Source organism: Salvelinus alpinus, chromosome 24, assembly GCF_045679555.1.
Source record: "Salvelinus alpinus chromosome 24, SLU_Salpinus.1, whole genome shotgun sequence".
Lineage (NCBI taxonomy): Eukaryota > Metazoa > Chordata > Actinopteri > Salmoniformes > Salmonidae > Salvelinus > Salvelinus alpinus.
Window position 1 is genome coordinate 10584129 of NC_092109.1, and position 25206 is coordinate 10609334.

The 25206-nt window shown below is 43.0% G+C and overlaps 2 protein-coding genes across 4 annotated transcripts in view; one reads left to right on the forward strand and one right to left on the reverse strand.

Moving 5' to 3' along the window:
* On the reverse strand, positions 1-24753 carry xrcc4 (X-ray repair complementing defective repair in Chinese hamster cells 4). Of its 3 annotated transcripts, XM_071363552.1 has the most exons (9): positions 24614-24753; positions 23449-23547; positions 22882-23030; positions 22573-22760; positions 19511-19677; positions 18704-18835; positions 17603-17733; positions 13425-13569; positions 1-2900 (listed from the first exon to the last, which is right to left on the reverse strand). In XM_071363552.1, the coding sequence occupies exons 2-9, from the start codon at positions 23469-23471 to the stop codon at positions 2795-2797; spliced, it is 1041 nt and encodes a 346-aa protein (XP_071219653.1). In that variant the 5' UTR covers positions 23472-23547; positions 24614-24753; the 3' UTR covers positions 1-2794. The 3 variants fall into 3 exon arrangements, with proteins under 3 accessions (XP_071219653.1, XP_071219654.1, XP_071219655.1); XM_071363553.1 differs by lacking the exon at positions 23449-23547 and having other exon boundaries at positions 24614-24751; XM_071363554.1 differs by lacking the exons at positions 23449-23547; positions 24614-24753 and adding an exon at positions 23151-23297.
* The window catches only part of tmem167a (transmembrane protein 167A), an 8549-nt gene continuing 8053 nt past the window's right edge, over positions 24711-25206 (forward strand). Inside the window, exon 1 of the mRNA XM_071363556.1 lies at positions 24711-24843. Coding sequence (XP_071219657.1) covers positions 24841-24843 — 3 coding nt within the window. The 5' untranslated portion in view covers positions 24711-24840. The remainder of the gene's footprint in view (positions 24844-25206) is intronic.

A 25206-nucleotide genomic window follows, 5' to 3' on the forward strand; every position in this document is an offset into this window, starting at 1 on the left:
TTTGTTATTCTTCATGTTGGTAACCTACATTTTATTACACTTTATTCGTGTTTCATACACATAAAGAACCAACACTTCTCTTCATCATACTAAAAACAGCACAAAGACTGAGCTTTACACAGTTAATGTTTGTCCATATTGAGTACAAAAAGATCCCCTTGTTACAGCATTATAAATTTGTATAAATGGTGCACTACAAAAAAAAATATGTCTAATTCCCTTCTCTCTCTATAACGGTCTCCTTGACTTCCTCTGTATAGTAGTGACAGTGATAGAGAAGGATACAGGAGTGAGTGGTGGAGGATTAATAGTGAGATAGAGGCTAGAGCAGAGCGGGAAGTAATAATGGTAGAGGAAGGGTGGCTGTGCAGAGGTGTAGAGCTAGGTATTCAGGCTTTTGTTCCAGCCTTGCTATAACCTGATGTGACATGTCAAGGTCCTGGTGGTCCTTAGGTTATGTAGAGGAAGGGGTAGGACGCGAGCCAGGACCTTGACATGCTCAGTCAGGTTCTAGCAAGGCTGATGTGTGTGTTGGCCACCCCTGTGTAGAGGGACAGAGAGACAGAAGCAACCCACTGGGAACACACTGGTGGAACCAATGTTTCAACGTCATATGTCAACCTATTACGGACGTGGAATCCACGTGGAAAACACATTTGGATTTGCAAAAAGTAAACTAGTACGGTTTTCTTCGCATTTCAACCAGCATTGTAAACATCGAAATTTGGGTAAAGCTTCAGCTTAAATACAATGACCTAACCTGAATTTCAACATAATCATCAGAACTATGTAAAAGTTGAAATTGTGTTGAAAATTCCACGTAGAAACTGTAAAAAATATTTTTCATCCTATATTTGTTGTTTCATTGTTAAGAGCAAAATGGTATGTTTGAAACAACGTCAACATCATGCCATCAACCTAAATAAAGAGGTACACTACATTACCAAAAGTATGTGGACACCTGCTCGTCGAACATCTCATTCCAAAATGATGGGCATTAATATGGATTAAGTCCCCCCTTTGCTGCTATAACAGCCTCCACTCTTATGGGAAGGCTTTCCACTAGATGTTGGAACATTGCTGCGGGGACCTGCTTCCATTCAGCCACAAGAGCATTAGTGAGGTTGGGCACTGATGTTGGGCGATTAGGCCTATTGGACTCTAGGAGTTTCCACTGCTCCTAGAGTCCAATGGCAGCGAGCTTTACACCACTCCAGCATACGCTTGGCATTGCGCATGGTGATCTTAGGCTTGTGTGTGGCTGCTCGGCCATGGAAACCCAGACGATTTTTACGCGCTACGCGGTTCAGCACTCGCCAGTCCTGTTCTGCGAGCTTGTGTGGCCTACCACTTCTCAGCTTAGACGGTGTTGCTCCTAGACGTTTCCACTTCACAATAACAGCACCTACAGTTGATCGGGGCAGGTCTAGCAGGGCCAAAATTTGACGAACTGACTTGTTGGAAAGGTGGCACCCAATGATTGAGCTCTTCAGTACAGGCCATTCTACTACCAATGTTTGTCTATGGAGATTACATGGCTGTGTGCTCGATTTTATACACCTGTCAGCAACGGGTGTGGCTGAAATAGCCAAATCCACGAATTTGAAGGGGTGTTCACATTCTTTTGTATATATAGTGTATATTGAAATAAAATGTGAAGCCAGTCCAACAATTCCTGCCTGAACAGCGACTCCTACTGGTATATGAGGGGTAATGCACTTCAGTGAGGATGAGTCTATCATCTACATGCTCTCCTCTATGTATCCTACTTAGCTTTGGAAACAAGCTTGTATATGCCGAGCTATCATGTCAACACATTTAGACATCGATCAACTTTCATACTCATCCGCGTAGACTACCATTGAATCGTTGAAAGTACCTCCTCTAACACTAGCTGTACACTAAAATAAATAATTAAAAAATATATATATATTGATTCAACGTACAATTGTAAGGCAACCAGCTACAATAGGATTGTGAGCTTGCCGAAACATTTTTCAAACACATTTTCTGTTTGCTAAAAAAAAAAAAAAAAAATGCTTTGTTGAGCAAACTGTGCTTTCAACTACATACTCTCGCAGAGTTGTCTCCGTCGTTTCCTTGGAGCTGGCGTGCTCGTGCCCTCCTGGCAAAGCTTTTCCAATTCAGCGTCACATTGCAGTTCATCAACGCACCTATACGTACTGCGGACAAGTTTGACACCGGTGTGCAGATCAGTAGCTTCAGACTAAGGTAACTTGGTAGGAGGGTCGAAGAGTCCCCCCCCCCCATGAATTTAAAATGTTCCCCTCAGTCATGTCCTCCTCGAGCCGGGCCTGGATGGTTACATTACAATTGTACGCTGAATATATACATTAATTTATTTTACAGTGTATGTGAAAGTAAATTCCGACTCACGTTAGATTTATGTAGGCTACATTGACATCTGATTTGACCAAAGAACGCCATTTCAGAGTGAAACTAGGTATACTATCCATAGTTGATTGGATATTTGTAATTTTAGAATTAGTTACCATTATCCCCATATATAGGATGCCAAATTCAGGATATTAATAATACACTTTTACATTTGGATCTGTAAGGTGGAAGGAATAGGATGGAAGCTCCATCACCGCACTGTTTACACCTATCCTGATCTTTCAGATTTCCAAACTTCTAAGGGGTTAATTAGGGGAAGGGGTTCTAAGAGAGTTGGGACCGGCTGATAGAGTGACAGACAAAAGTGATGTAGGGAGAGAGAGATGAAAGGAGGGAGGGAGGGAAAGAATTTGATTGAGGAGTGAGTGGTTAGAACTCAGATGTCCTCAAACAGGTCCTCAGCATCAGGAATGACATCAGTAGAATGCTGGGGAGCCTGGTCCTTATTGGCTGCTGCTCTGGATGATGGCAGGGGGTCCCTCCTGCCAATAAAACACACAAAAATGTCAGTCTAATCCAAGCAGGAAGCAATGACTGTTGCTAACTGTACTGATTATTAAATGCATTGCATTGGGGCGTGTGCAAGGTTTTCTTTTCTAACCAATGGCTGTCTACCTGTATGGAAAACCACATTGAATGCATACCCCTGACATTCAAACCTAGGGCTGTCTGCACTTTTCGACACACAAGCGCACACACACACCACACAGACAGAGGAGAGAAGAGCACTATACTACGAATCAGGTTTGAGGAGTTAGCGAGGTAACTTTGGTCAAGTCCGAGTTCAACTCGGGATAACCGGTACCATGAAAGTGGCTCATTTTTTAACCAGTTAAATGTATTTGGCAACGAATTCTTCAGAACTTACCTTCTCCGGGGGGTAGCTAACTCCATTTATCCCGAATGAAGTGTCTGAGCTGCGGGTTGAGGACCAATGAAATCAGATTCCCTCCCTCTCGCAAAGACTGCTTCATCATCCCCTTCATTTTTAGGAGACTGATTAATCGAATATTTAATCAAATATTTTTGTGTGTATCATTATTTTTAATGCCTATAACAATACACATTTAGTAATGACAGCACTTGCTTTCCAAACTGTATGTTTTTTGTGCGTATTTTGACATTTGCGAAAGGCAAATTGACAGCCGCAACCAACCACAGTGCATTCAGAAAGTATTCAGACCCATTCACTTTTTCCACATTTTGTTACATTACAACCTTACTCTAAAATGGATAGAATTTTTTCCCCTCATCAATCTACACACAATACGCCATAATGAAAAAGCAAAAACAGGTTTTTAGAATTTTTTCATTCTCAAACACTCCTCATATCAACCGTGGAAGTAGAGCTGCAAAGGGAGGGTGTATTACTGGTAACTTTTTCAAAAGTTTACCAGTAAACCTTCAGCATTTTGGTAACTTTTAAGTAATTTTGTGGCCTTTTGGAGAATTTCAGATTATGACAGCTGTCTAATTATCTCTGGCCATATCACATGTAAAATAATCATATAAGACGATATTAAAATAAAAGATTGATTGGCAAAGCTGTAAAACATGATGCTAAATATAAACCATCAACTTAGTGAATAACATTGGTGTTTAATATAAGGGTTTCAACATATTTTTTTTTATTTTACTATGTAAATATGTTTTTATTTTAAATGTTTCGGTGTCAAACTGGTGGCAGTTGTGAAAATAATCTATAGTTGGAAGAGTTGCAGAGTTAAATAAAAATAATCCATTGTTGATTAGATACATTTATCAATCATTTGTCTGTTTTCTCTTGAACCATAAGGTCTTTCTACTAGAAACTCATGGACAATATGGACAAATATAAAACATTTATACTGTATATTAATACGTTTTTCTAAAGTTAAGTATAAATTACCATAGTTACCATAGATTCCCTGTTACTACCAAAACTACCAAAAGTTCCAGTAACTTTGGTAAATTATCAGTAGTTTTGCAAGTTGCCTCGAGGCAACACACACATGGAGATATTGATTCCATTATAGAGTGCATGCAGGCAGGCGCACACCACACCACCCATTACCCCGAATGTTCAAACAACACCTGTAAACCATTTACACACTCCGAGCTCTCTCCTTTGTGGAAACAGTTTGTCAATAGTTGGGAGCAGGTTTGCAGTGCTTTGAGCTGAGTCACTTCACTGTAACACACTACAGTAACTGCTAATGAGTAAACAGGTTTGATACACACCACTTTAACAGAGCTATCAGTCATATGCCGAACTGACAGCAGACACTTGTAACACACATTAAAGGGATACTTCGGGATTTATCTACTTCCCCAGATTCAGATGAACTTGTGCGTACCATTTTTATGTCTCTGTGTCCAGTATGAAGTTAGAGGTAGTTTCGCGAGCCAATGCTAACTAGCGTTAGCGCAATGACTGGAAGTCTATGGGAATCTGACTGGAAGCATAGACTTCCAGTCATTGCGCTAACGCTAGTTAGCAATTTGCCCTAGCGCTAGTTAGAAACTTCCTTCAAAACTGCACACGCAGACATAAAAATGGTATCTACGAGTTCATCGGACTCTGGATAAGTAGATAAAGGGCCTCATTGCCAAAATCCTGAAGTATTCCTTTAACACAATTAACTCACGTCCTTCCACCCTCCAGCAGTCCACTCGTTAAACACAGCCGCAATATTAATGAGGGCTAACAATGCAGACAGAACTGGCACTGTCATAATTGTGTGTGTGTGTAGATGAAATCAGCAGTATTGATTTCTTCCCTACACAGAAGGATGGAGCGAAATATAACCATGGCTACAGCGTAGTCAGCGCTTCACTACGCAGACGGAAAACTGAAGTCCCAAATTCTCCGGTAAAACAGAGGGAGAGAGAAAGTTGAGAAATGTAGAGGGAGAGAAAGAATAAAGTAGGTGGCTGGTGAGTTCTCTTCCCTCGGGTGTATTCACTTTGAGGAGCTCCATTTGACCTCACCCAATTGCTCCTAGTAAATAATGTCATTAACAAAGGCTCACCTCTGACTTTTAGCCTCTGACTGACAGGCTACCTGTGTGTGTGTGTGTGTGTGTGTGTGTGTGTGTGTGTGTGTGTGTGTGTGTGTGTGTGTGTGTGTGTGTGTGTGTGTGTGTGTGTGTGTGTGCAGAGAGAAAAGCCATCCAACTTGTTTTCAATCATTATCACCAATATGAGAAAAGTTACACACACACACACACACACACACACACACACACACACACACACACACACACACACACACACACACGTGGTCCTGTGACATATCAGTAACCTTACCCCCATCCCCAAGGTTAATGTTTCTGCATGAAACAGAAGGTAGAGCTGACTGATGTAAACACAGATTCCTGTCTCTGAACCTCAGATGGAGAAGGTTAGTGTGTGTGCGTCTGTCTTTAATAGTTTGTGCCAAGTATTGTTTACAAACCCACGCAAACCAGCATCATGCAGCCACACACACACACACACGAGTACACACGAGCACACACATAGCGCTGTGTCAATACCTTGTCTTGTAGTGATTATCGGTGCTGATGGTTTACAGGGCTTGTACGCGTTTGTGTATGTTTGTGTGTGTGTGTTTGGGAACTGCAGTATAATCTAGAACAGAGAGGGTTAGTTTGTCATGGGAAAATCAGCCGATGCGCAGCAGAACAGTAAACGGACAGATCCACATTCTCTACAACTCAAGTCCCACTGAGTATAACACCTTTTACACCAAGAAATGACACAACATGCAACAATTTCAAAAGACTGTACTGAGTTACAGTTCATATAAGGAAATCAGTCAATTTAAATAAATTCAGTAGGCACTAATCTATGGATTTCACATGACTGGGAATACAGACATGCATCTGTTGGTCACAGATACCTTCTAAAAGAAATGGTAGGGAAGTGGATCAGAAAACCAGTCATTATGTGGTGGACACCATTTGACTCATGCAGCGCGACACATTTCCTTCACATAGAGTTGATCAGGCTGTTGACTGTGGCTTGTGGAATGTTGTCCCTCTCCTCTTAAAATAGCTGTGTGAAGTTGCTGGATATTGGTGAGAACTGGAAAACACTGTCGTGCACGTCAATCCAGAGCACCCCAAACATGCTCGATGGGTGACATGTCTGGTGAGTACGCAGGCCATGGAGGACCTGGGACATTTTCAGCTTCCAGGAATTGTGTACAGATCCTTGCGAAGTGGGGCCGTGCATTATCATGCTGAAACATGAGGTGATGACGGCGGATGAATGGCACGGCACGTCAGGATCTCGTCACGGTATCTCTGTGCATTCAAATTGCCATCGATAAAACGCAATTGTGCTTCGTTGTCCGTAGCTTATTCCTGCCCATACCATAACGCCACCGACACCATGGTGCACTTTTTCCACAATGATGACCGCTCACCCACACTCGCCTCAGACCAGTGAAGTATTGAATGTGGTGGTCCTGGGCTGGCGTGGTTACACATGGTCTGTGGTTGCGAGGCCGGTTGGACATACTGACAAATTCTCTAAAACGACGCTGGAGGCGGCTTATTAACATTCAATTCTCTGGCAACAGCTCTGGTGGACATTCCAGCAGTCAGCATGCCAATTGCACACTTCCTCAAAACTTGAGACATCTGTGGCATTGTGTTGTGGGACCAAACTGCACATTTTAGAGTGGCCTTTTATTGTCCCCAGCACAAGGTGCCCCTGTGTAATAATCATGCTGTTAAATTAGATTCTTGATATGCAACACCTGTCAGGTGGATGGGTTATCTTGGTAAAGGAGAAATGCTCACAAACAGGGATGTAAACCAATTTGTGCAAAACATTTGAGAGAAATACGCTTTTTGTGCGTATGGAACATTTCTGGGATCTTCTATTTTTGCTCATATTTGCATTTATATTTTTGCCCAGTATAAGACTTCCTCAACTCAGAGCCCCTACTGGACTGTCAGTCTGTGCCCGATCTCCTTAGCTTTACCCAGAATATTCTCTTAAAACTTCTTTGGGATCGGGGGCGCTATCTTCACTTTGGGAAAAAATCGTGCCCAATTTAAACGGCCTCGTACTCAATTCTTGCTCGTACAATATGCATATTATTATTACTATTGGATAGAAAACACTCTCTAGTTTCTAAAACCGTTTGAATTATATCTGTGAGTAACACAGAACTCATTTTGCAGCAAACTTCCTGTCAGGAAGTGAAAAATCTGAAATCGAGGCTCTGTTCCAGGGCCTTCCTATTAATTTGCCTGAAATCTATGGATCTACATGCACTGCATACGCCTTCCACTAGATGTCAACAGGCAGTGAGAGGTGGAATGGGGTGTCTAGCTTGATCTGAGGCCGAACAAGAGCTTTTGGAAGGCGCGAGAAGGCGCCCCAGGTTGCATTCTGAAAAGCTTTCGGTATAGACGTTAGATATCTCCGGCTCTGATTTTATTTGATATATGTGATAAAAACATCATAAAGTAGTTATTTTAAACCGAGTTATATCAGTTTATTGAACGTTTAATTGCGATTTTCGGAATTTGATTTTCTTTGCGTCATGTGAAGTTGGACACGTTGCGCCACATGGCTAGCTTAGGTTGCTAATTCGACAGGAGAAGAGGACATTCTACAACCAAACAACGATTATTCTGGACAAAGGACCCCTTGTACAACATTCTGATGGAAGCTCATCAAAAGTAGGAACCATTTATGATGTTATTTCGTATTTCTGTTGAAAATGTTTAGTCATATTTTCCGCCCTTATTTTGGGCGCTGTCTCGCTATAACGTAAGCTGTATGTCGTACTAAAGTTATTTTTTAAAATCTAACACAGCGGTTGCATTAAGAACTAGTGTATCTTTAATTTGCTGTACAACATGTATTTTTTAGTAAAGTTTATGATAAGTTATTTGATTAGATTAGGTGACTGTCCAAGATTTCTCAGGACAATTTTGTGCATTTTGACTACGTATTCACATTGTAAAACCACGATTTGTACCGCTAAATATTCACATTTTCGAACAAAACATATATGTATTGTGTAATATGATGTTATAGGACTGTCATCTGATGAAGTTTGTCAAGGTTAGTGAATAAATGTATATCTTTTGCTGTTTTTTTGTGATCGCTACCTTTGCGGTGAATGAATGCGGTTGTGTGGTTGGCTATTGTAGTAAGCTAATATAATGCTATATTGTGTTTTCGCTGTAAAACACTTAAAAAATCTGAAATATTGGCTGGATTCACAAGATGTTTGTCTTTCATTTGCTGTACACCATGTATTTTTCATAAATGTTTTATGATGAGTATTTAGGTATTTCACGTTGCTCTCTGTAGTTATTCTAGCTGCTTTGGTGATATTTGTGATTGTAGCTGCAATGTAAAACTATGATTTATACCTGAAATATGCACATTTTTCGAACAAAACATAGATTTATTGTATAACATGTTATAAGACTGTCATCTGATGAAGTTGTTTCTTGGTTAGTGACTAATTCTATCTCTATTTAGGGGTTTTGTGCAAGCTACCTGTGCTGTGAAAGAAATGTCTGTGCATTTTTGTATTTGGTGGTGAGCTAACATAAATATACGTGGTGTTTTCACTGTAAAACATGTTTTTGGATGTTGGCTGGATTCACAAGATGTTTATCTTTCATTTGCTGTCTTGGACTTGTTAATGAGTGAAAGTTTTTCTAATATTTCAGAAAAATATTTTTTGACTTTCGCGCGCTGCCTTTTCAGTGGAATGTGGGGGGCTAGACAGGTTAATATCCAATGTCCCCACAATACTTTATTAAATCAACAGACATATGATCTGATATTTAGACCACACTGTGCTTTTATATCAACATCTAACAAGAACGCTGAGAAATAAAGAACAGCTTTCAGAACAAAGAGCAGCAGTTAAAACATGGCTTCAGGCCGTATTGTGTCAAGAGTTAGTTCTCCTGCAGCTGACGTATAGTACAGTACTACTCTTCCCATGACCAGCTGGACCGCCTGAAGCTACCTGGTGTGATTCTTGATTGATATTGACATTGTACTGCATAGTAGAGGAGAGTTTGCAAGTAAGCATTTCACTTTACCGAGGGCACGTGACGATTACACTGATTTGATTTGTGTGTGTGTGTGTGTGTGTGTGTGTGTGTGTGTGTGTGTGTGTGTGTGTGTGTGTGTGTGTGTGTGTGTGTGTGTGTGCCGCCTGAAGCTACCTGTTGTGTGTGTGTGTGTGTGTGTGTGTGTGTGTGTGTGTGTGTGTGTGTGTGTGTGTGTGTGTGTGTGTGTGTGTGTGCCGCCTGAAGCTACCTGTTGTGTGTGTGTGTGTGTGTGTGCCAGTATGTGTGTGTGCGTTTTAGTCTAAAACACAATTAGCAGTACCATAAAGCCAGAGAGCCTGCAGTAGAGCAGTGGCATTTTAACACTAATAAAGTGAGCTGCAGTGTAGATGTGATAGGGCCGGAGGGTGGCCAGCTGTGGTGTTTTCCACAGGTTGTCCTCAAGCACACTGCAGGAGTGGAAAGTGTGAGGTCAGCTGGTTGGGTAAGTTCAGGAACGGCCGAGTGGCCAGCTACAACATGGAGAGACTATGGGCCAACAAATATACTGTTTCGTTCTGTTGAATCTCCTCTCTTCTCTTGTTCTCTCCGGGTCATTCCATAACATTTCAGCAAGCCATGACACCCATGTGTTTTTCCCCCTGTTCACAGACATTTTGTAATTTAAGCTGTTGGGTTTATATCCCATCCTGCATCCTGATACTACCAGGTTGACCACTAGACGGTGCTGTTCTTGCTATTTGGTGATCATTGTTAATGGGATAGTTCACCCAAATTACAAAAGTGTCAGCTTCATTAAATAGTACACGCAAAACACCAGTCTCAACATCAACAGTGAAGAGGTGACTCCGGGATGCTGGCCTTCTAGGCAGAGTCGCAAAGAAAAAGCCAGATCTCAGACTGGCCAATAAAAAGAAAAGATTAAGATGGGCAAAAGAACACACACTAGACAGAGGAACTCTGCCTAGAAGGCCAGCATCCCGGAGTCACCTCTTCACTGTTGACGTTGAGATTGGTGTTTTTTGCGGGTACTATTTAATGAAGCTGCCCGTTGAGGACTTGTGAGGCATCCGTTTCTAAAACTAGACACTAATGTACTTGTCCTCTTGCTAAGTTGTGCACCGGGGCCTCCCACTCTTTCTATTCTGGTTAGAGCCAGTTTGCGCTGTTCTGTGAAGGGAGTAGTAACACAGCGTCGTACGAGATCTTTAGTTTCTTGGCAATTTCTCACATGAAATAGCCTTCATTTCTCAGAACAAGAATAGACTGACAAGTTCCAGAAGAAAGTTATTTGTTTCTGGCCATTTTGAGCCTGTAATCAAAACCACAAATGCTGATGCTCCAGATACTCAACTAGTCTAAAGGCCAGTTTAATTGCTTCTTTAATCAGAACAACAGTTTTCAGCTGTGCTAACATAATTGCAAAAGGGTTTTCTAATGATCAATTAGCCTTTTAAAATGATAAACTTGGATTAGCTAACAACGTGCCATTGGAACACAGGAGTGATGGTTGCTGATAATGGGCCTCTGTACGCCTATGTAGATATTCCATTTTTTTTTTTTAAATCTGCCGTTTCCAGCTACAATAGTCATTTACAACATTAACAATGTCTACACTGTATTTCGGATCAATTTGATGCTATTTTAAAAATGGACAAAAAAATGAGGTTTTCTTTCAAAAAGAAGGACATTTCTTAGTGACCCCAAACTTTTGAACGGTAGTGTATATTTCAACAAAATAATGTTGCGGGAATGCTATTCTTATCTGTTTCTAACAGAAATGATTTCAGAACAGTCAGATGGTGGATGTCGAAATCCTCTTCTGCTTTTTGAGGTGGAACGACCCGTTTCCTCTCTTTTCCTATCCTCTCCTCACTCCCTTCCTCTCTTCGGGACTAGGAGGTAGTGTTATTATGTCTTTATCGTCTGTCACTGCATGGCAGCCACAAGCAGATCCATGACACCGGGAAGCAATGTCACACAGTTAAGTGTGTGGTGACAGAATGATGAGTAGGGGATCCTTGTTCACTTCTCTCCTGTCTCCTGCTTTTCTCTCCTGTCTCCTGCTTTCCTCTCCTGTCTCCTGCTTTCCTCTCCTGTCTCCTGCTTTCCTCTCCTGTCTCCTGCTTTTCTCTCCTGTCTCCTGCTTTCCTCTCCTGTCTCCTGCTTTCCTCTCCTGTCTCCTGCTTTCCTCTCCTGTCTCCTGCTTTCCTCTCCTGTCTCCTGCTTTCCTCTCTCCCCTCCACTCATTTCCTTTCCTGTCTCCTCCTCACATCTCCTCCTTTCCTCCCCTCTTGAAACCAACAGTGATGTGTTAATAGCCGACAGACAACCAGTAGCATTGTGTATTCATCTAACGTTGCATCATCCACCATGTTTGTTTAACTATGCCAAGCTACTGTCTGTAGATTGAATGGTCTTTTTATTCATAGTTTTTTTTCCCGACGGTACATCTTGTGCTTTTAAAAGCTCTCTTCCAACTCTCTCTGGTGGGTCCATGAGTGACTTAACTCCAGTCAGTCAGCCAACAGTTTGAGCCTGCAGGAGAGCAGTGGCATTTTAACACCAACAGTGAGCTGCAGCGTAGACGTGATAGAGCCGTAGGGTGGCCAGCCGTGGTACGGGTTGTCCACTAGCACACTGCAGGGGTGGAAAATGTGAGGCCAGTTGATGGGGTAAGTTCAGGGACGTCCGAGCCGCCGCAATTAGAACACTGTCATTTTTAATCTCCTCTCCTCTTGTTTCCTCTTTTTCTTCTCTCTTCAGGACTAGGAGGTAGTGGCATTATGTCTTCATCGTCTGTCACCGCATGGCAGCCACAAGCAGATCCATGACACCGGGAACGATGTCACACAGTTAAGTGTGTGGTGACAGAATGATGAATAGATCCTTACGAACTAACCTCATGATCCTCTCTTTGTCCCCATCTCCTCCTCTCCCCTCCACTCATGTCATCTCCTCTCCTTCTTCCCGCTGACCAACAGTGATGAGTTAATAGCGAAAGACAACCAGTAGCATTGTGGATTCATCTAATGTTGCATTATACACCATGTTTAACTACGCTAAGCTACAGTCTGTATTATAGGGTGAGTATTTTATTTATAGGGATTATTTAAGGAAATTTAAAAGCCCAGGTCTTCCAACCCTCTCTGGCCGGTCCGCTGTTGGCCTGGTGATGAAATGTTTTTCCTTCCTGTCATGTGTGACTCCTGGACAAGAGCAGGTTTATACACGCAGTCACACATACGCGGAAGTGCGCACGCAAGCACACATACACTGAGAGATGGGTGTCACGTGTTAACAGACATGTTGTCACTATTGTGAGGTGGCCAGAGTGGACCCAGTTTACGACAGCTACCATGTAAATCACACAATCACATACGGAATTTGGATAAAACAGTTTGGTTTTCAAAGCTACGGTAGTCCCTATTTTGTGATCCAGTCTTGTTTGAGAGCTCGTATGCTGCTAGGTGTGTAAAGCTGTAGCAGCGCTACATAACATTAAGTTATTTTCCCATTCATGAACACATGAATATCAGTGGAAAAGCAAGTTCCTTTTACACATCTATGACAAAGTCTCAGATGCCGAGAGAGTGGCTGGGGAGAGAGAGAGAGCGAGGAAGAAAGAGAGAGAAAAGTAGGGAGAGGGAGGTGGGGAGGAGGAGAGAGTGAAAAGGAGGCAGGGAGAGAGAGGGAGAAAGAGAGAGCAAGAAACAGAGAGGGGTGGGGGGGGCAGAACAAAGTGACATTCACATTTCAGAGAAGAGAAATACAGAGAAAGACCAAAGCCCAGCGCGGGGGTGTTTGGCAGACAGAAACCAGCACTCAGGATTCAGAACAGATCTACCACACAGATCTACCCAGGAGACCATGTTGGGAAACTCATCATCACGTCATAGCCCTATGTGTTTCTCAGCCACCCGTGCCACTATTTGTGTGTGTGTGTTTGTGTGTGTGTTGTATCCGTACCTCGGTTTCTGTGCTGGCTCCGAGGTCGGTCTCTTAGCAACGGTGTCAGGAGGTTGCAGGTGGCGGAAGCGGCGTTTACGGGAGGGCGCCACGTCTGTGATGTCATTCAGACTGTCGTCCAATGGGCTGCGGCTACGCGACGTCCCTGAGGAGTGAACACACACACACACACGAGTCAAAATACAATGCCTTCAGAAAGTAAACAGCCCAAAGCAACACTGGCATGGCTTCAGAACAATAATGTGAAAGTCCAGATTTGAATCCCATTGAAAATCTGTGGAAAGACTTGAAGATTGCTGTTCACCGCCGCTCCCCATCTAAATTAACAGAGCTTGAGAAAATCTGCAAGGAACAATGGGAGAAAAATCACAAAATCCAGATGTGCAAAGCTGATACAGACGTCTCATACTTACGTAAATGAGGAATTTCTGTATTTCCTTTTCAATATATTTTCAAACATTTCTAAAATCATGTTTTCACTTTGTCATTATGGGGTATTGTGTGAAAATATATATTTAATCCATTTTTAATTCAGTCTAACACAACAAAATGTGGAATAAGTCAAGGGGTATGAATACTTTCTGAACGCACAGTATATAAATGTAACCTTTGAGCTACTGAGTCACACAGAGTCAATACGGAGTCCAATTGTAAGACTGGGTCGTAAACTGAAATGAGTTCCAGACGTCTACAACAGAATGTTTGACTCTACTATGCAAGATGTTAAAAAAAAATAAACTACATTGCTCTCACTACATGTTTCTCAGCTTCTTAAACACACAGTGAATACAAGCAGAGTTTGGGTCTGCAGCCGCCAACATCTGGTCTGTTCAGGAAGGGAGTTTGTGTGCTTCTCCCTCCCTCAGGTGACCCCTTCCTTCCACAGATCAGCATGTTTGACTGATGAGAGGATAGGGAAACGTGCCCAAAGTAGACACGTGGAGGGAGGAGGAGGGGGGGGAAATAGACACATGGATGGGGGGGGGGGGGGGGAGAGAAGAAATCCATCAGCATCAAAACGGCTGCTTGCTTATTATTACATTTAGCCAAGTACAGGGGAGGTCATATTCCTGCTTTAGAATTATTACTCATAGACTAATAGAGTTCTATTCAGTGTTTAACAGTAACATGAGTCTCTGGTCACTCAGGCTGGCAGTCTGTAAAAACACTGTGTTAAACTGAATAGCCTCATTCATCACATTGGGCAGGCAGGCAGGCAAGCAGGCAGGCAGGCAGGCAACATACAATAAAAAGCTAACAACTGGAGTGGGTGAGACATTGGGTAAATGGGAGGTCAATCCATGGTGCCTGTAGCCATAATGTGACACCTGGGTCGTTATAAACCGGAGTCACACACAGTTAACGACCCACAGCCACGCACACGCGTGCGGGAGGAGACACACACACGCGCAGAATGTGACACCTGGGTTATGATAAACCGGAGTCACACACAGTTAACGACACACAGCTACACACACACACAACGACATATAGGCTACAAGCCATACAGCTTGGTATGGGGCTAGCCAAGACAAAACCAGACTGGCAGAAAGATAATAAACTTGTCAAGTGTGTTATAACACACACACAGTTTATCTCAATCTCATTAGTGAAAACATAACCACTTTGCCCCTTCCCCATTTTCTCTGCCCTTCCTGGCAACACACTAATATACTGACTCATTGTCACGGCAACCAAAGCAACACAGGAACCTGTGTCTGTTTCCCCATCAGTCATAGAATACAGCTGTTAGAGGGAGGGACACAACCAATACTTACCTACCAAATACCCCTGCTATAACCCTAATCCACCATCTCAATCACATCACACAGCTGGGAGAGACAAAGAGACATCTAGGGATCTTACCTACCTCCCATGTAAGTCAAGTAAATAAAACTTTGTCTGAGCCAGAATGGCCCATTTATACCTACCATTCAGCCCAACAATAACCCTTATTTACCACCTCAATCACAACACACAGCTGGGAGAAACAGGGGGGCTTGGGGACCTATACCCACCACCCCAAAGGGCCCCCTACCCACTATACCAGCCCAGTCTACTCTAGAAGTGGTGCCTGACCCCGGTAGGTGCTCCAGCAGTAGAAGTAGAGGTGTGGTTAGCGGTGTTCCAGGCAGCAGGTCAGAGAGGCATGCTACACTTCTCACTCAGAGGGTTACGCAATCATCACTCACTGATGTCATCGCTGGTGCCTGGCTGGGCAAGAATAACACCAGTCATATAGACAGAATCGGACAGATTCCGTACACACACACACACACACACATGCACGAGTGCACACTCACCACACAGCTACACCATGACTGCCCGTCGTGCCATGTGTAACGTACATTTACATGATTCTTGGAGTACCGCTGGTTTTTCCTTCTGAGCACACACTTCAAATCAAATTTTATTTGTCACATGCACCAAATACAACAGGTGTACTGTAGACCTTACCGTAAAATGCTTACTTACAAGCCCTTAACCAACAATACAGTTCAGAAAATATTCACTAAATAAACTAAAGTAAAAAAATATAAGTTTAACAATACAAATAACGAGGCTATATACAGGGGGTACCGGTACCAAGTCAATGTGCGGGGGTACAGGGTAGTCGAGGTAATTGAGGTAATATGTACATGTAGGCAGTGGTGTAAAGTACTATCTATATTTTTGGTAACTTTTACTTCACTATATTCCTAAAGAAAATAATGTACTTTCTACTACATACATTTTCCCCGACACTCAAAAGTACTCTTTTAGGTGTTGACAGGAAAATGGTCCAATTCCCACACTTATCAAGAGAACATCCATGGTCATCCCTACTGACTCTGATCTGGCCGACTCACTAAACACACATGCTTCGTTTGTAAATTATGAGTGTCTGAGTGTGCCCCTGGCTATCAGTAAATAAAATAACAAAATCTAATAAAATTGTGCCATCTGGTTAATATAAGGAAGTAGAAATGATTTATACTTTTACTTTTGATACTGAAGTATATTTTAGCAATTCCATTTACTTTTGATACTCAAAAAATATATTTAAAACAAAATAATTTTAGACTTTTACTCAAGTAGTATTTTACTGGGTGACTTTCACTTGAGTCATTTTCTATGAAGATATCTTCACTTTTACTCAAGTATGAAAATTGAGTACTTTTTCCACCACTGCATGTAGGTGGGGTAAATTGACTATGCATAGATAATAAACAGCTTAACCATAAGGTAAGATAAGGTACATTTTTAGACATAGACAGAGTGTAGTGGGTTAATTTAGGGTATATGATGAGTCATACCAGTGGTATACGGTCTGATATACCACGGCTGTCAGACAATCAGCATTCAGGGCTCAAACCACCCAGTTTATAATTTAGGGATAATGATGAGTCTGTACAGGATAAACACTTTCATACACTGGACTGGACACAAACTGGGGGGGGGGGGGTCTTCTGAGCTCCATGATGGTACTTGAGGGGGCTATTATAATTGTTTGGGGGCTTCATCTCACATTTTGAATTTGGATAGACAAACTGCAGCGGGTTAAGTTCACATTTATGGGTTAGGGTTAATGATGAGACTGTACATGATAAATGCACTGGACACAAAAGGGGGGGGGGGGGGGTCTCCTGAGCTCCATGATGGCAGTGTAGTGAGATCTATTATCATTCCTAGTCAACCACCCCTTTCACCCTCCAACTCTTCCCTCAGGGCCACCTCCTCTGAGACAGTGCTTAGAGACTACAATCAGGGGGACCACACACAACTATCGCTTACACACACACACACACACACACACCTCTAATGTAACTCAGAGTAACATCTGACTGACTGTAAATCTGCTCTAAACACTCTCTGCAGGATGGAGATCACACATGCTCTGATGTCATCACTACGAGACCACTAAGCAAACACACTGCCAGTGACAAGTTTACTTTTAACAAGCTTTTAGGACACTTGAACGTTTGTTTCTTCTTTACACGAGTTAATATTTGTAGAATTGCCTTTGGATTAACTTGAGGGGGCACCTGAGGGGTCGACCCCAACTCATTCACACACACTCCGTCTCCTTCAGATCTTTCTCAATGTTTTCCCTTCCCTCCATTACCTACAGATAAAACCCACTCAGCTGCTCCATATAACTGCAAGTAAGTGTGTGTGTGGAGGGGGTTATACCCTACCCTGGGTGGGTTCTATAGAGGCAGGCTGTAACTGCTCTTCATCAGTGCTCGCTTCATATTCATCCCCCTCTCTGGTCTGTCCTGTCGTCTTTTTCGTTCCCTTCCCTGGACTGCTGCTCTCTCCCTCTTCCCTGTTAGAGAGAGACGAGAGATATACAGACGCACACGCACGTGTTAAAGATCACAACTTGGGAAGGTTGTGTATACTGCGAGTACAGGTAACTGGCAAAATAATGGAAACCCTTGCGTAAATGAGGGACACAGAGTATATTGAAAGCAGGTGCTTCCACACAGGTGTGGTTCCTGAGTTAATTAAGCAATTAAAACCCCATTATGCTAATGTTCATGTATGCATAAAAATGCTGGGCATGCCATTATTTTGGCCATTATTCTGGCTACCATGGTTATGCCCCCATCCACAGGGCACGAGTGGTCACTGAATGGTTTGATGAGCATGAAAACGATGTAAAGCATATGCCATGGCCGTCTCGGTCACCGGAACTCAACCCAATTTAACACTTATGGAATATTCTAGAGCAGCGCCCGAGTTAGCTTTTCCCACCACCATCGACAAAACACCAAATTATAGAATTTCTCATTGGAAGAATGGTGTCGCATCCCTCCAATAGAGTTCCAGACACTTGCAGAACCTATGCCAAGGTGCACTGAAGCTGTTGTGGTGGCCCAACGCCCTATTAAGACACTTTATGTCGGCAGCTACCTGTATATTTGTCTGGTAATCAGTTTATATTGAACAGTATGGGATTAAATGTGGTACCGATAGGTTGTATATTTTCTCATCACCTAAATAACACCTTTCATCACTTCCATACTGGCATGTTCCACCAGATGACCAAATCACCAACACCAAACCATATCAGAAGGGGTTATCACATAGATGATGAATGTATCAAAGGAAGCTACCTTGATAAATCAAACCCTCTTGTCCATACCCTTTATTACAGAGGAGGGTGGAAATATTATGAGTGATATCCTGTGAGCTTGAGGGGTTCCTCACGGTCAGACCCCCCCCCCCCCCTCCCTCCCCGTGGGGTAACGTTTAGTTAGTTCATAGATGGGGGACGTGTGTGTTCTATGTACCTGGTCTCCTGCAGGTGTGTGAGGTTCTTCTGTAGACTGCGTATCTTGGCCTTCTTCTCATTCAGCACCAGGGTGAAGCGAGAGTACAGCTCTGACTCGAGTGTCTCCTTCCCACTGACAAACCGCTGCAACCTACACACACGCACGCACACACAGGTCGTGTTAGAGCTTATAGAAAGCAGGGTTAGAGTGAGTTACAAGGGGATGGAAGAAAATGCATTTACAGCAACAATCCCTGGCTTGGTATGGATATAAATGTGACTGTGCCATTTATAGGACATTTATGTCATAACATAACCTAAGGGGACATAATCGAATTCTCCAGCCCTGATGCAGCCAACAGCCACTCCTTCCCTCTGAATCAAGTCAGGGTTAAGGTTTGTTGCGTCTGGTGTTGGTTGCCAGGGAACCTCGACACATTTTTCCTCCCCCTCTGCAACCCAATACCGCTATATTCCATTTCAGAATCAGAGAAACTACAGCAGCGAGATGATCAGAAACACATGGACTCAGTCTAGGTGATGGGAACTGCCCTCAACACTCACTTGCGAAGGTTTCCCTCATCCTTTGTGTGTGTGTTCGATCTTGACCTCTGTGTTGAGCTCTCAGGTCTGTGCGTCATTAAGGCCCACTTGCAGAGCTATTTTCCATCTTCAGCAGCCACTCACACACACACACTCATAAAATCAGTTCCTAGACAATGTAACATACAGTGGCGGTCCTACCCTGTAGAGAGTTTTGAGGATTGGGTAATGACTCTTAGAGAGGAGGGAAGTGAGCTCTCTCTCTGTGTGTGTGTGGTCTTACTCTGCATTGATGTGTTGTAGCTCCTGTTTGAGTCGGTGGTTCTCCTCCTTTAGTAAGTGGTTGTGGTTCTGCAGTGCGGTTCCACGTTCTAGACCGTGAGTCAGTAACGCTCTAACCTCCCCCACTGGCTCTGGAATCTTACCCAGCAACACAGAGCCCAGGCAGAACTGGAGGGGGAGAGGGATGGGAGAGACAGGGGTGGGTTTGAGGAAGGGAGAGAGTTAATATATGCACCTGTAACATACACATATACCCGTGCCCACCTTAACGAGATGGACAGTTACTTGATTGGCCGGTAAAGACATGGGCAGTAAAACGATTGGTCAATAATGATTTGGCCCCAAAAACTATTGGCCGGTATTATGATGGACCAAGTTGGCTCTGGAATGTTGACTCGAGCAGAGCTTCCATTAGATGTCGCAGAAAAACGACCGGTTCATAATCTCTCTGTATTGGCCTCTCGCTCTCTCTAACTCAGACTCACTGACTAACTACTAGAGAGAATAAGAACCTATTCGGGTAGAGACCGTCGCTACTACATCACTGTGGTGTCTGGGTGGCTTCTAAAGTAACCACAACCGCGGCTGCTTCTGCTGTGAGGGATTCAGTGGTAGTGTATTAGTGTATTGGTGGTGAGATCACTGGCCAGCAGATAATGGTGTTGTTGTGAACCTTGGTTTGTGCCCCAGGTTGTCATTACAGGGACTCTCTTTACACTGGTCCATCTACTGGTGATGAAAACCATTAACCTCCACACATTTAAACACACATAGACCAGCCACACACACACACACACACACACACATTCAGACACAGTCCTGGTGTAAATCAAATCAAATTTCATTTGTCGCATGCGGCGAATACAACAGGTGTAGACCTTACAGTGAAATGCTTACTTACAAGCCCTTAACCAACAATGTCTTTAAATAAGTGTTTATTTAAATAGTTTAAATAGAAAAATAAAAGTAACACATAATTAAACAGCAGCAGTAAAATAACAAGCGAGGCTATATACAGGGGGTACCGGTACAGCGTCAATGTGCGGGCGCACCGGTTAGTTGAAGTTATATGGACATGTAGGTAGAGTTAAAGTGACTATGCATAGATTAGAAACAGAGAGTAGCAGCAGCGAAAAAGAGGGGTCTGGGTAGCTCTTTGATTAGCTGTTCAGGAGTCTTATGGCTTGGGGGTAGAAGCTGTTAAGAAGCCTTTTGGACCTTGACTTGGCTCTCCGGTACCGCTTGCCGTGCGGTAGCAGAGAGAACAGTCTATGACTAGGGTGGCTGGAGAGGATGAGAAGTCAACAACATTCAGTTATTCACATTCTATAAAAATGCAAAGTTGCACAATATCATTGATCTGAGGAAACCCACTGACTAGTTGAAAATGGCTGCCCCGTGGGCCATAATATGACTGTTTATTGTCAAATACATGTTGCTGTTTGAGATTACACTGATCACTGCTGGTATGGTAATGGTGATAATACCCTCCAGCGATGAGGGAGCCTTACTGGGGCTGTTGCTATGGACCAGTGACGTGCAGTAAAAAGAGAAGGGTCACATTCCCATCTTTACATCTACCAAACAACAACCACCCCGATGTTCCTAATTCTCCTTATCCAGGACTGTTTTACAGGGTTCTATATGGTTCTACAGTATACGGTTCTACAAGGGTATTGTAAGGTTCTCCCTTTTCTTACAGCTGGTGTCAATAAACGCTCACTCTCTGCAGAAATTACACAACATGCACACACACACTGCTGTTGCAAGAACAGCCATTAGACTTGGATCATTTGATAATGAGTCATATCTCTATGATGAATGAATTCATATTTTTATAAACTGTTGAGCAACAGAAAACAGTTGAGACTTTTTCATCTGGGATGATGCATCACAGAAACTTCTATAAACGTCCTGGTCCAACACTCTCGTTTCTGAAGCAGTCAATCCTATTCATTTCCCTTTTCTACTGAAACACATGCACTAGGATTTCCATTCCGTCATTACCCCATTACTATGGCAACAAAGCACAAAGTGTATATGTGTGTGTGTGTGTGTGTGTGTGTGTGTGTGTGTGTGTGTGGTTGACCTCTGAGCACACTGACTGTCACTAAGTTGGCTATGTGTGTGTTTTACCTCCATAGTGATAGTATTGTACAGTACAATTTTCCTGTCAAAGCAGGGAGTCGGAGGAAGACAATATCTTAGGACAACATCATCACTGGTCAACAACAACACACTCCTGAACGATCCAATACAACCCTGCTGTTGATATGACTGCCTGACTGACTTTGAAGCTGATAGAAGAATATCCCACTGTTGGAATAATAATAACTACCTGTATTTCATCACACCACTGGCCTCCATTTTGTTTGTTTTTACAGTTATATGACACTAATCCTATAGGAGGGCTTAATACCACTAGCCTATAACAGCTACGGGAAGGGAAGACCACAGTTACTAACAATAAAAACAACACTTCTACGGCATGGTAACTTCCTACAGCGGCGCTTCACTACATTAATGTCTTCCGGGGTTCATTAGCTCAATTAGTGGTAGTTAGAGGGTCCTGCAAGGAAATGGGGACATGAGATATGATACGAGATAAGGTTATGGGAGACACAGTTCACTCTCACTTCCATGAACAACTCTTAAGGATGAGATCATATACAAACATCATCAGTGTTAATTCTAGTGGCGACATCACATGGACCTCAAAGTGCATGTGACACTGCACACAGATCAGATATCACATGGTGGATGGCTAACTTGCTCAAATAAATTCTACAAGTAAAACATTTGATAGGGTTAAGGGCCATGGCAAAGGTTAAGGTTCAGGATAGTCGTTAAACTTGTTGTAGTCGTTAAACTTGTTGTAGTCGTTAAACTTGTTGTAGTCGTTAAACTTGTTGTAGTCGTTAAACTTGTTGTAGTCGTTAAACTTGTTGTAGTCGTTAAACTTGTTGTAGTCGTTAAACTTGTTGTAGTCGTTAAACTTGTTGTAGTCGTTAAACTTGTTGGGGCCAAAAAACACACCCTGTTATGATTCGTCACGCCACTCACCGAGATGTCCCTCTGCACCTTCTCGTAGGCCAGGGTCATGTTGGCCATTGGGCCGGGGTTATAGGTCAAGGTGAAGCTGTAGTCAGTAGAGGGTCCTGTCCCAGTCAAGGCCTGCTGGAGGTCCTGGATGTAACGATCTGTCTGCATCTCCAACTCCTCAGCCTCCTCCCTCACTGCATCCTCTGATACTACAGACAGGGAGCGAGTGAGGGATGGAGTGAGAGATAGGAAGGAAGATTCAGGTGAGAGTTTAGACAGGTGTGTGGTCATGTTTGTGCGTGCGTGTTCGTCAGGTGTGTGTGTGTTTACCCTCTCCTCTCCATGCGTTCTGTCCATCAGTGAGCAATAACAGGAAGCCAGAGCCTAAGTCTCGCCCCCTCCACTCCACTCGCAGGAAGTAGGAAGTCTCTGACTCCGAGGAGATACGGACCTCACGCACCGTCACATGCATCTCACACCTGCAGAAAAACAGCACAGGCACGTGAGGTCATTCCGTCTGTAATTCTGTTTGTATCTAAACAAAGTATTGGAAATAAAACAAAGTTGGGATATTTGTGACAATTGTGATCATTGTTTACCTTTACATTTAGCAGACGCTCTTATCCAGAGCGACATACAGGAGCAATTAGGGTCAAGTGCCTTGCTCAAGGGCACATCGACATATATTTTTTTATTCACCTAGTCGGCTTGGGATTTGAACCAGTGACCTTTCGGTTAATGGCCCAAAGCTCTTAACCGCTAGGCTACCTGCCGCCAGTGGGTGGATGTGAAAATGACAGTGCAGGATGGACATTATTTCATCATTCTCTTGGCAGGCAGGCAGCACAGGCTGCGTTAGATGCCAGCCAAACAGTAGAACGCTCTGCCTCCCCTCACCTTGGACCAGTCACTAAACTCATCCACAGTGACAGTCAGCAACACCAAGTTGCACACATTAGAGCTCAGTGACCGTGATGCGAGTTCAGATGTGCAGCACTGCAAATGAGGAGAACCATGGAGTTTAACCCACCCATCTGAAACCCTGTTCAACAGTCATTCATTAATTCCTAGTAACACCTGTACCTACACACCAGCCAGCCAGCAATGACACATATTTCTGTCACTCCCCTTTCCAGTTCACACCTGTGCTGTAACCTCGGTCTCAGAATTTCCTCAATTCCTATCTTCTTACTTCTGGATTCAGTCACTAAAACATCACCATTAAAGTAGAGATGGAGAATGTAGATGCACTGATCTTGGCTTTGGGAATTATCTTCCCTATTAGGTTCTATTTTGTTTTGACAGACGGGCAATTAGCACCAGCATGTAGCCTACAGTAAGTGTCTGGGGTGGGGTAAGGGTAGACTACACTAGAGTGGGGTCTAAGGGTTGATTTGGGACTGGGCCATGTTACATGGTGCGAGCAGAATGCATGACAAAGCTCCACTAACATGAGATGATCATAGTAACCTACTTCATTGGCCATCATTACTGAATGCCATGGTTGTAATTATTCAATCTGCCGATTATGTTGCTAAACGAGTCTTAATGGAACGGGGGGCTTACCTGCATCTGTTCAATAGAAACTCTCGTTTAAATTGCAAAACGTTGTTTAGACTAATGATTACACCCAATTTTATACCCAAGCCACCCTCTATACTCTGACGTTGAACTACTCCCCTCTGGGCGCAGGTATAGGGCACCCCTCAGCAAGAAAAACAGAACTAGACAATAATTTGTGCCAGGTGTGATATCCCTCCTAAATAGCTCTGGCTAGTGTTCCTATTTACCCAGTAAAGCCAGCAGGCTAGTCTCTTTTTATTGGTATGTAACTGTTATGAAAGTTGTATTGTCAATTTGTTTTGTATTTAAACGCCACTTTAAACGTATACATGACACTGCAACACAATTTCCCAAGGGGGACAATAAAGTCAGTAAAGTTGATTGTTAGAGTTTTGAGTTTACATGCATCAGACTTGTTTGTAAACAAAGCTCGAGCAATGTAGCACAGCACACGTGTGGCCATTTGCACATGTATCAAGTACGTCAGTGTCCCACCTACCTCGAACTGCACCAGCCTTCGTTAGATAGTTGGTTGTGTCTTTAAATATCCAATGGTCGACTTCTGATATTTAAACCTACAACCGGTGTTAAATCTAGTTTAAATCGCCAGACGCTGCGGTTTCAGTTCGTCTCTTCCTTGTTCCGTACAACGTCATCTGTCTACGACGCTACGGAAGTGTGAGGTGGCACCGTAGCAGCTAGTTAGCTAGCATACCTAGCTCCGACATGGTAAGTTGTTTAATTAAATTCTTAAATATAACATTTGATTAAATATCTTGGTGGCGGTGATGTAACATGTATTGGATGTCAACCGCTATTAAACCGTATCGAAGAAGAAGTAGATTAACTAACGTCACCCTCCAAATATATGTAAATACATGTTTTGTGTCTAATATGGAAGTGGTAACGTTATCCCTGTTTTACAAGACGTCTCTATCGCAAGCTACTGTGGATAACTAGTAGTAGCCAGCATAGCTAGCTAGCTTCATCCATCCAGAATAGTGCATTCTGTTGTCTTTTACAGTTATAAAACGAGATTTCCCTCATTCAGTCAGGAACATGTCCAACTGAAAGAGAGCCTAATGTTTAACA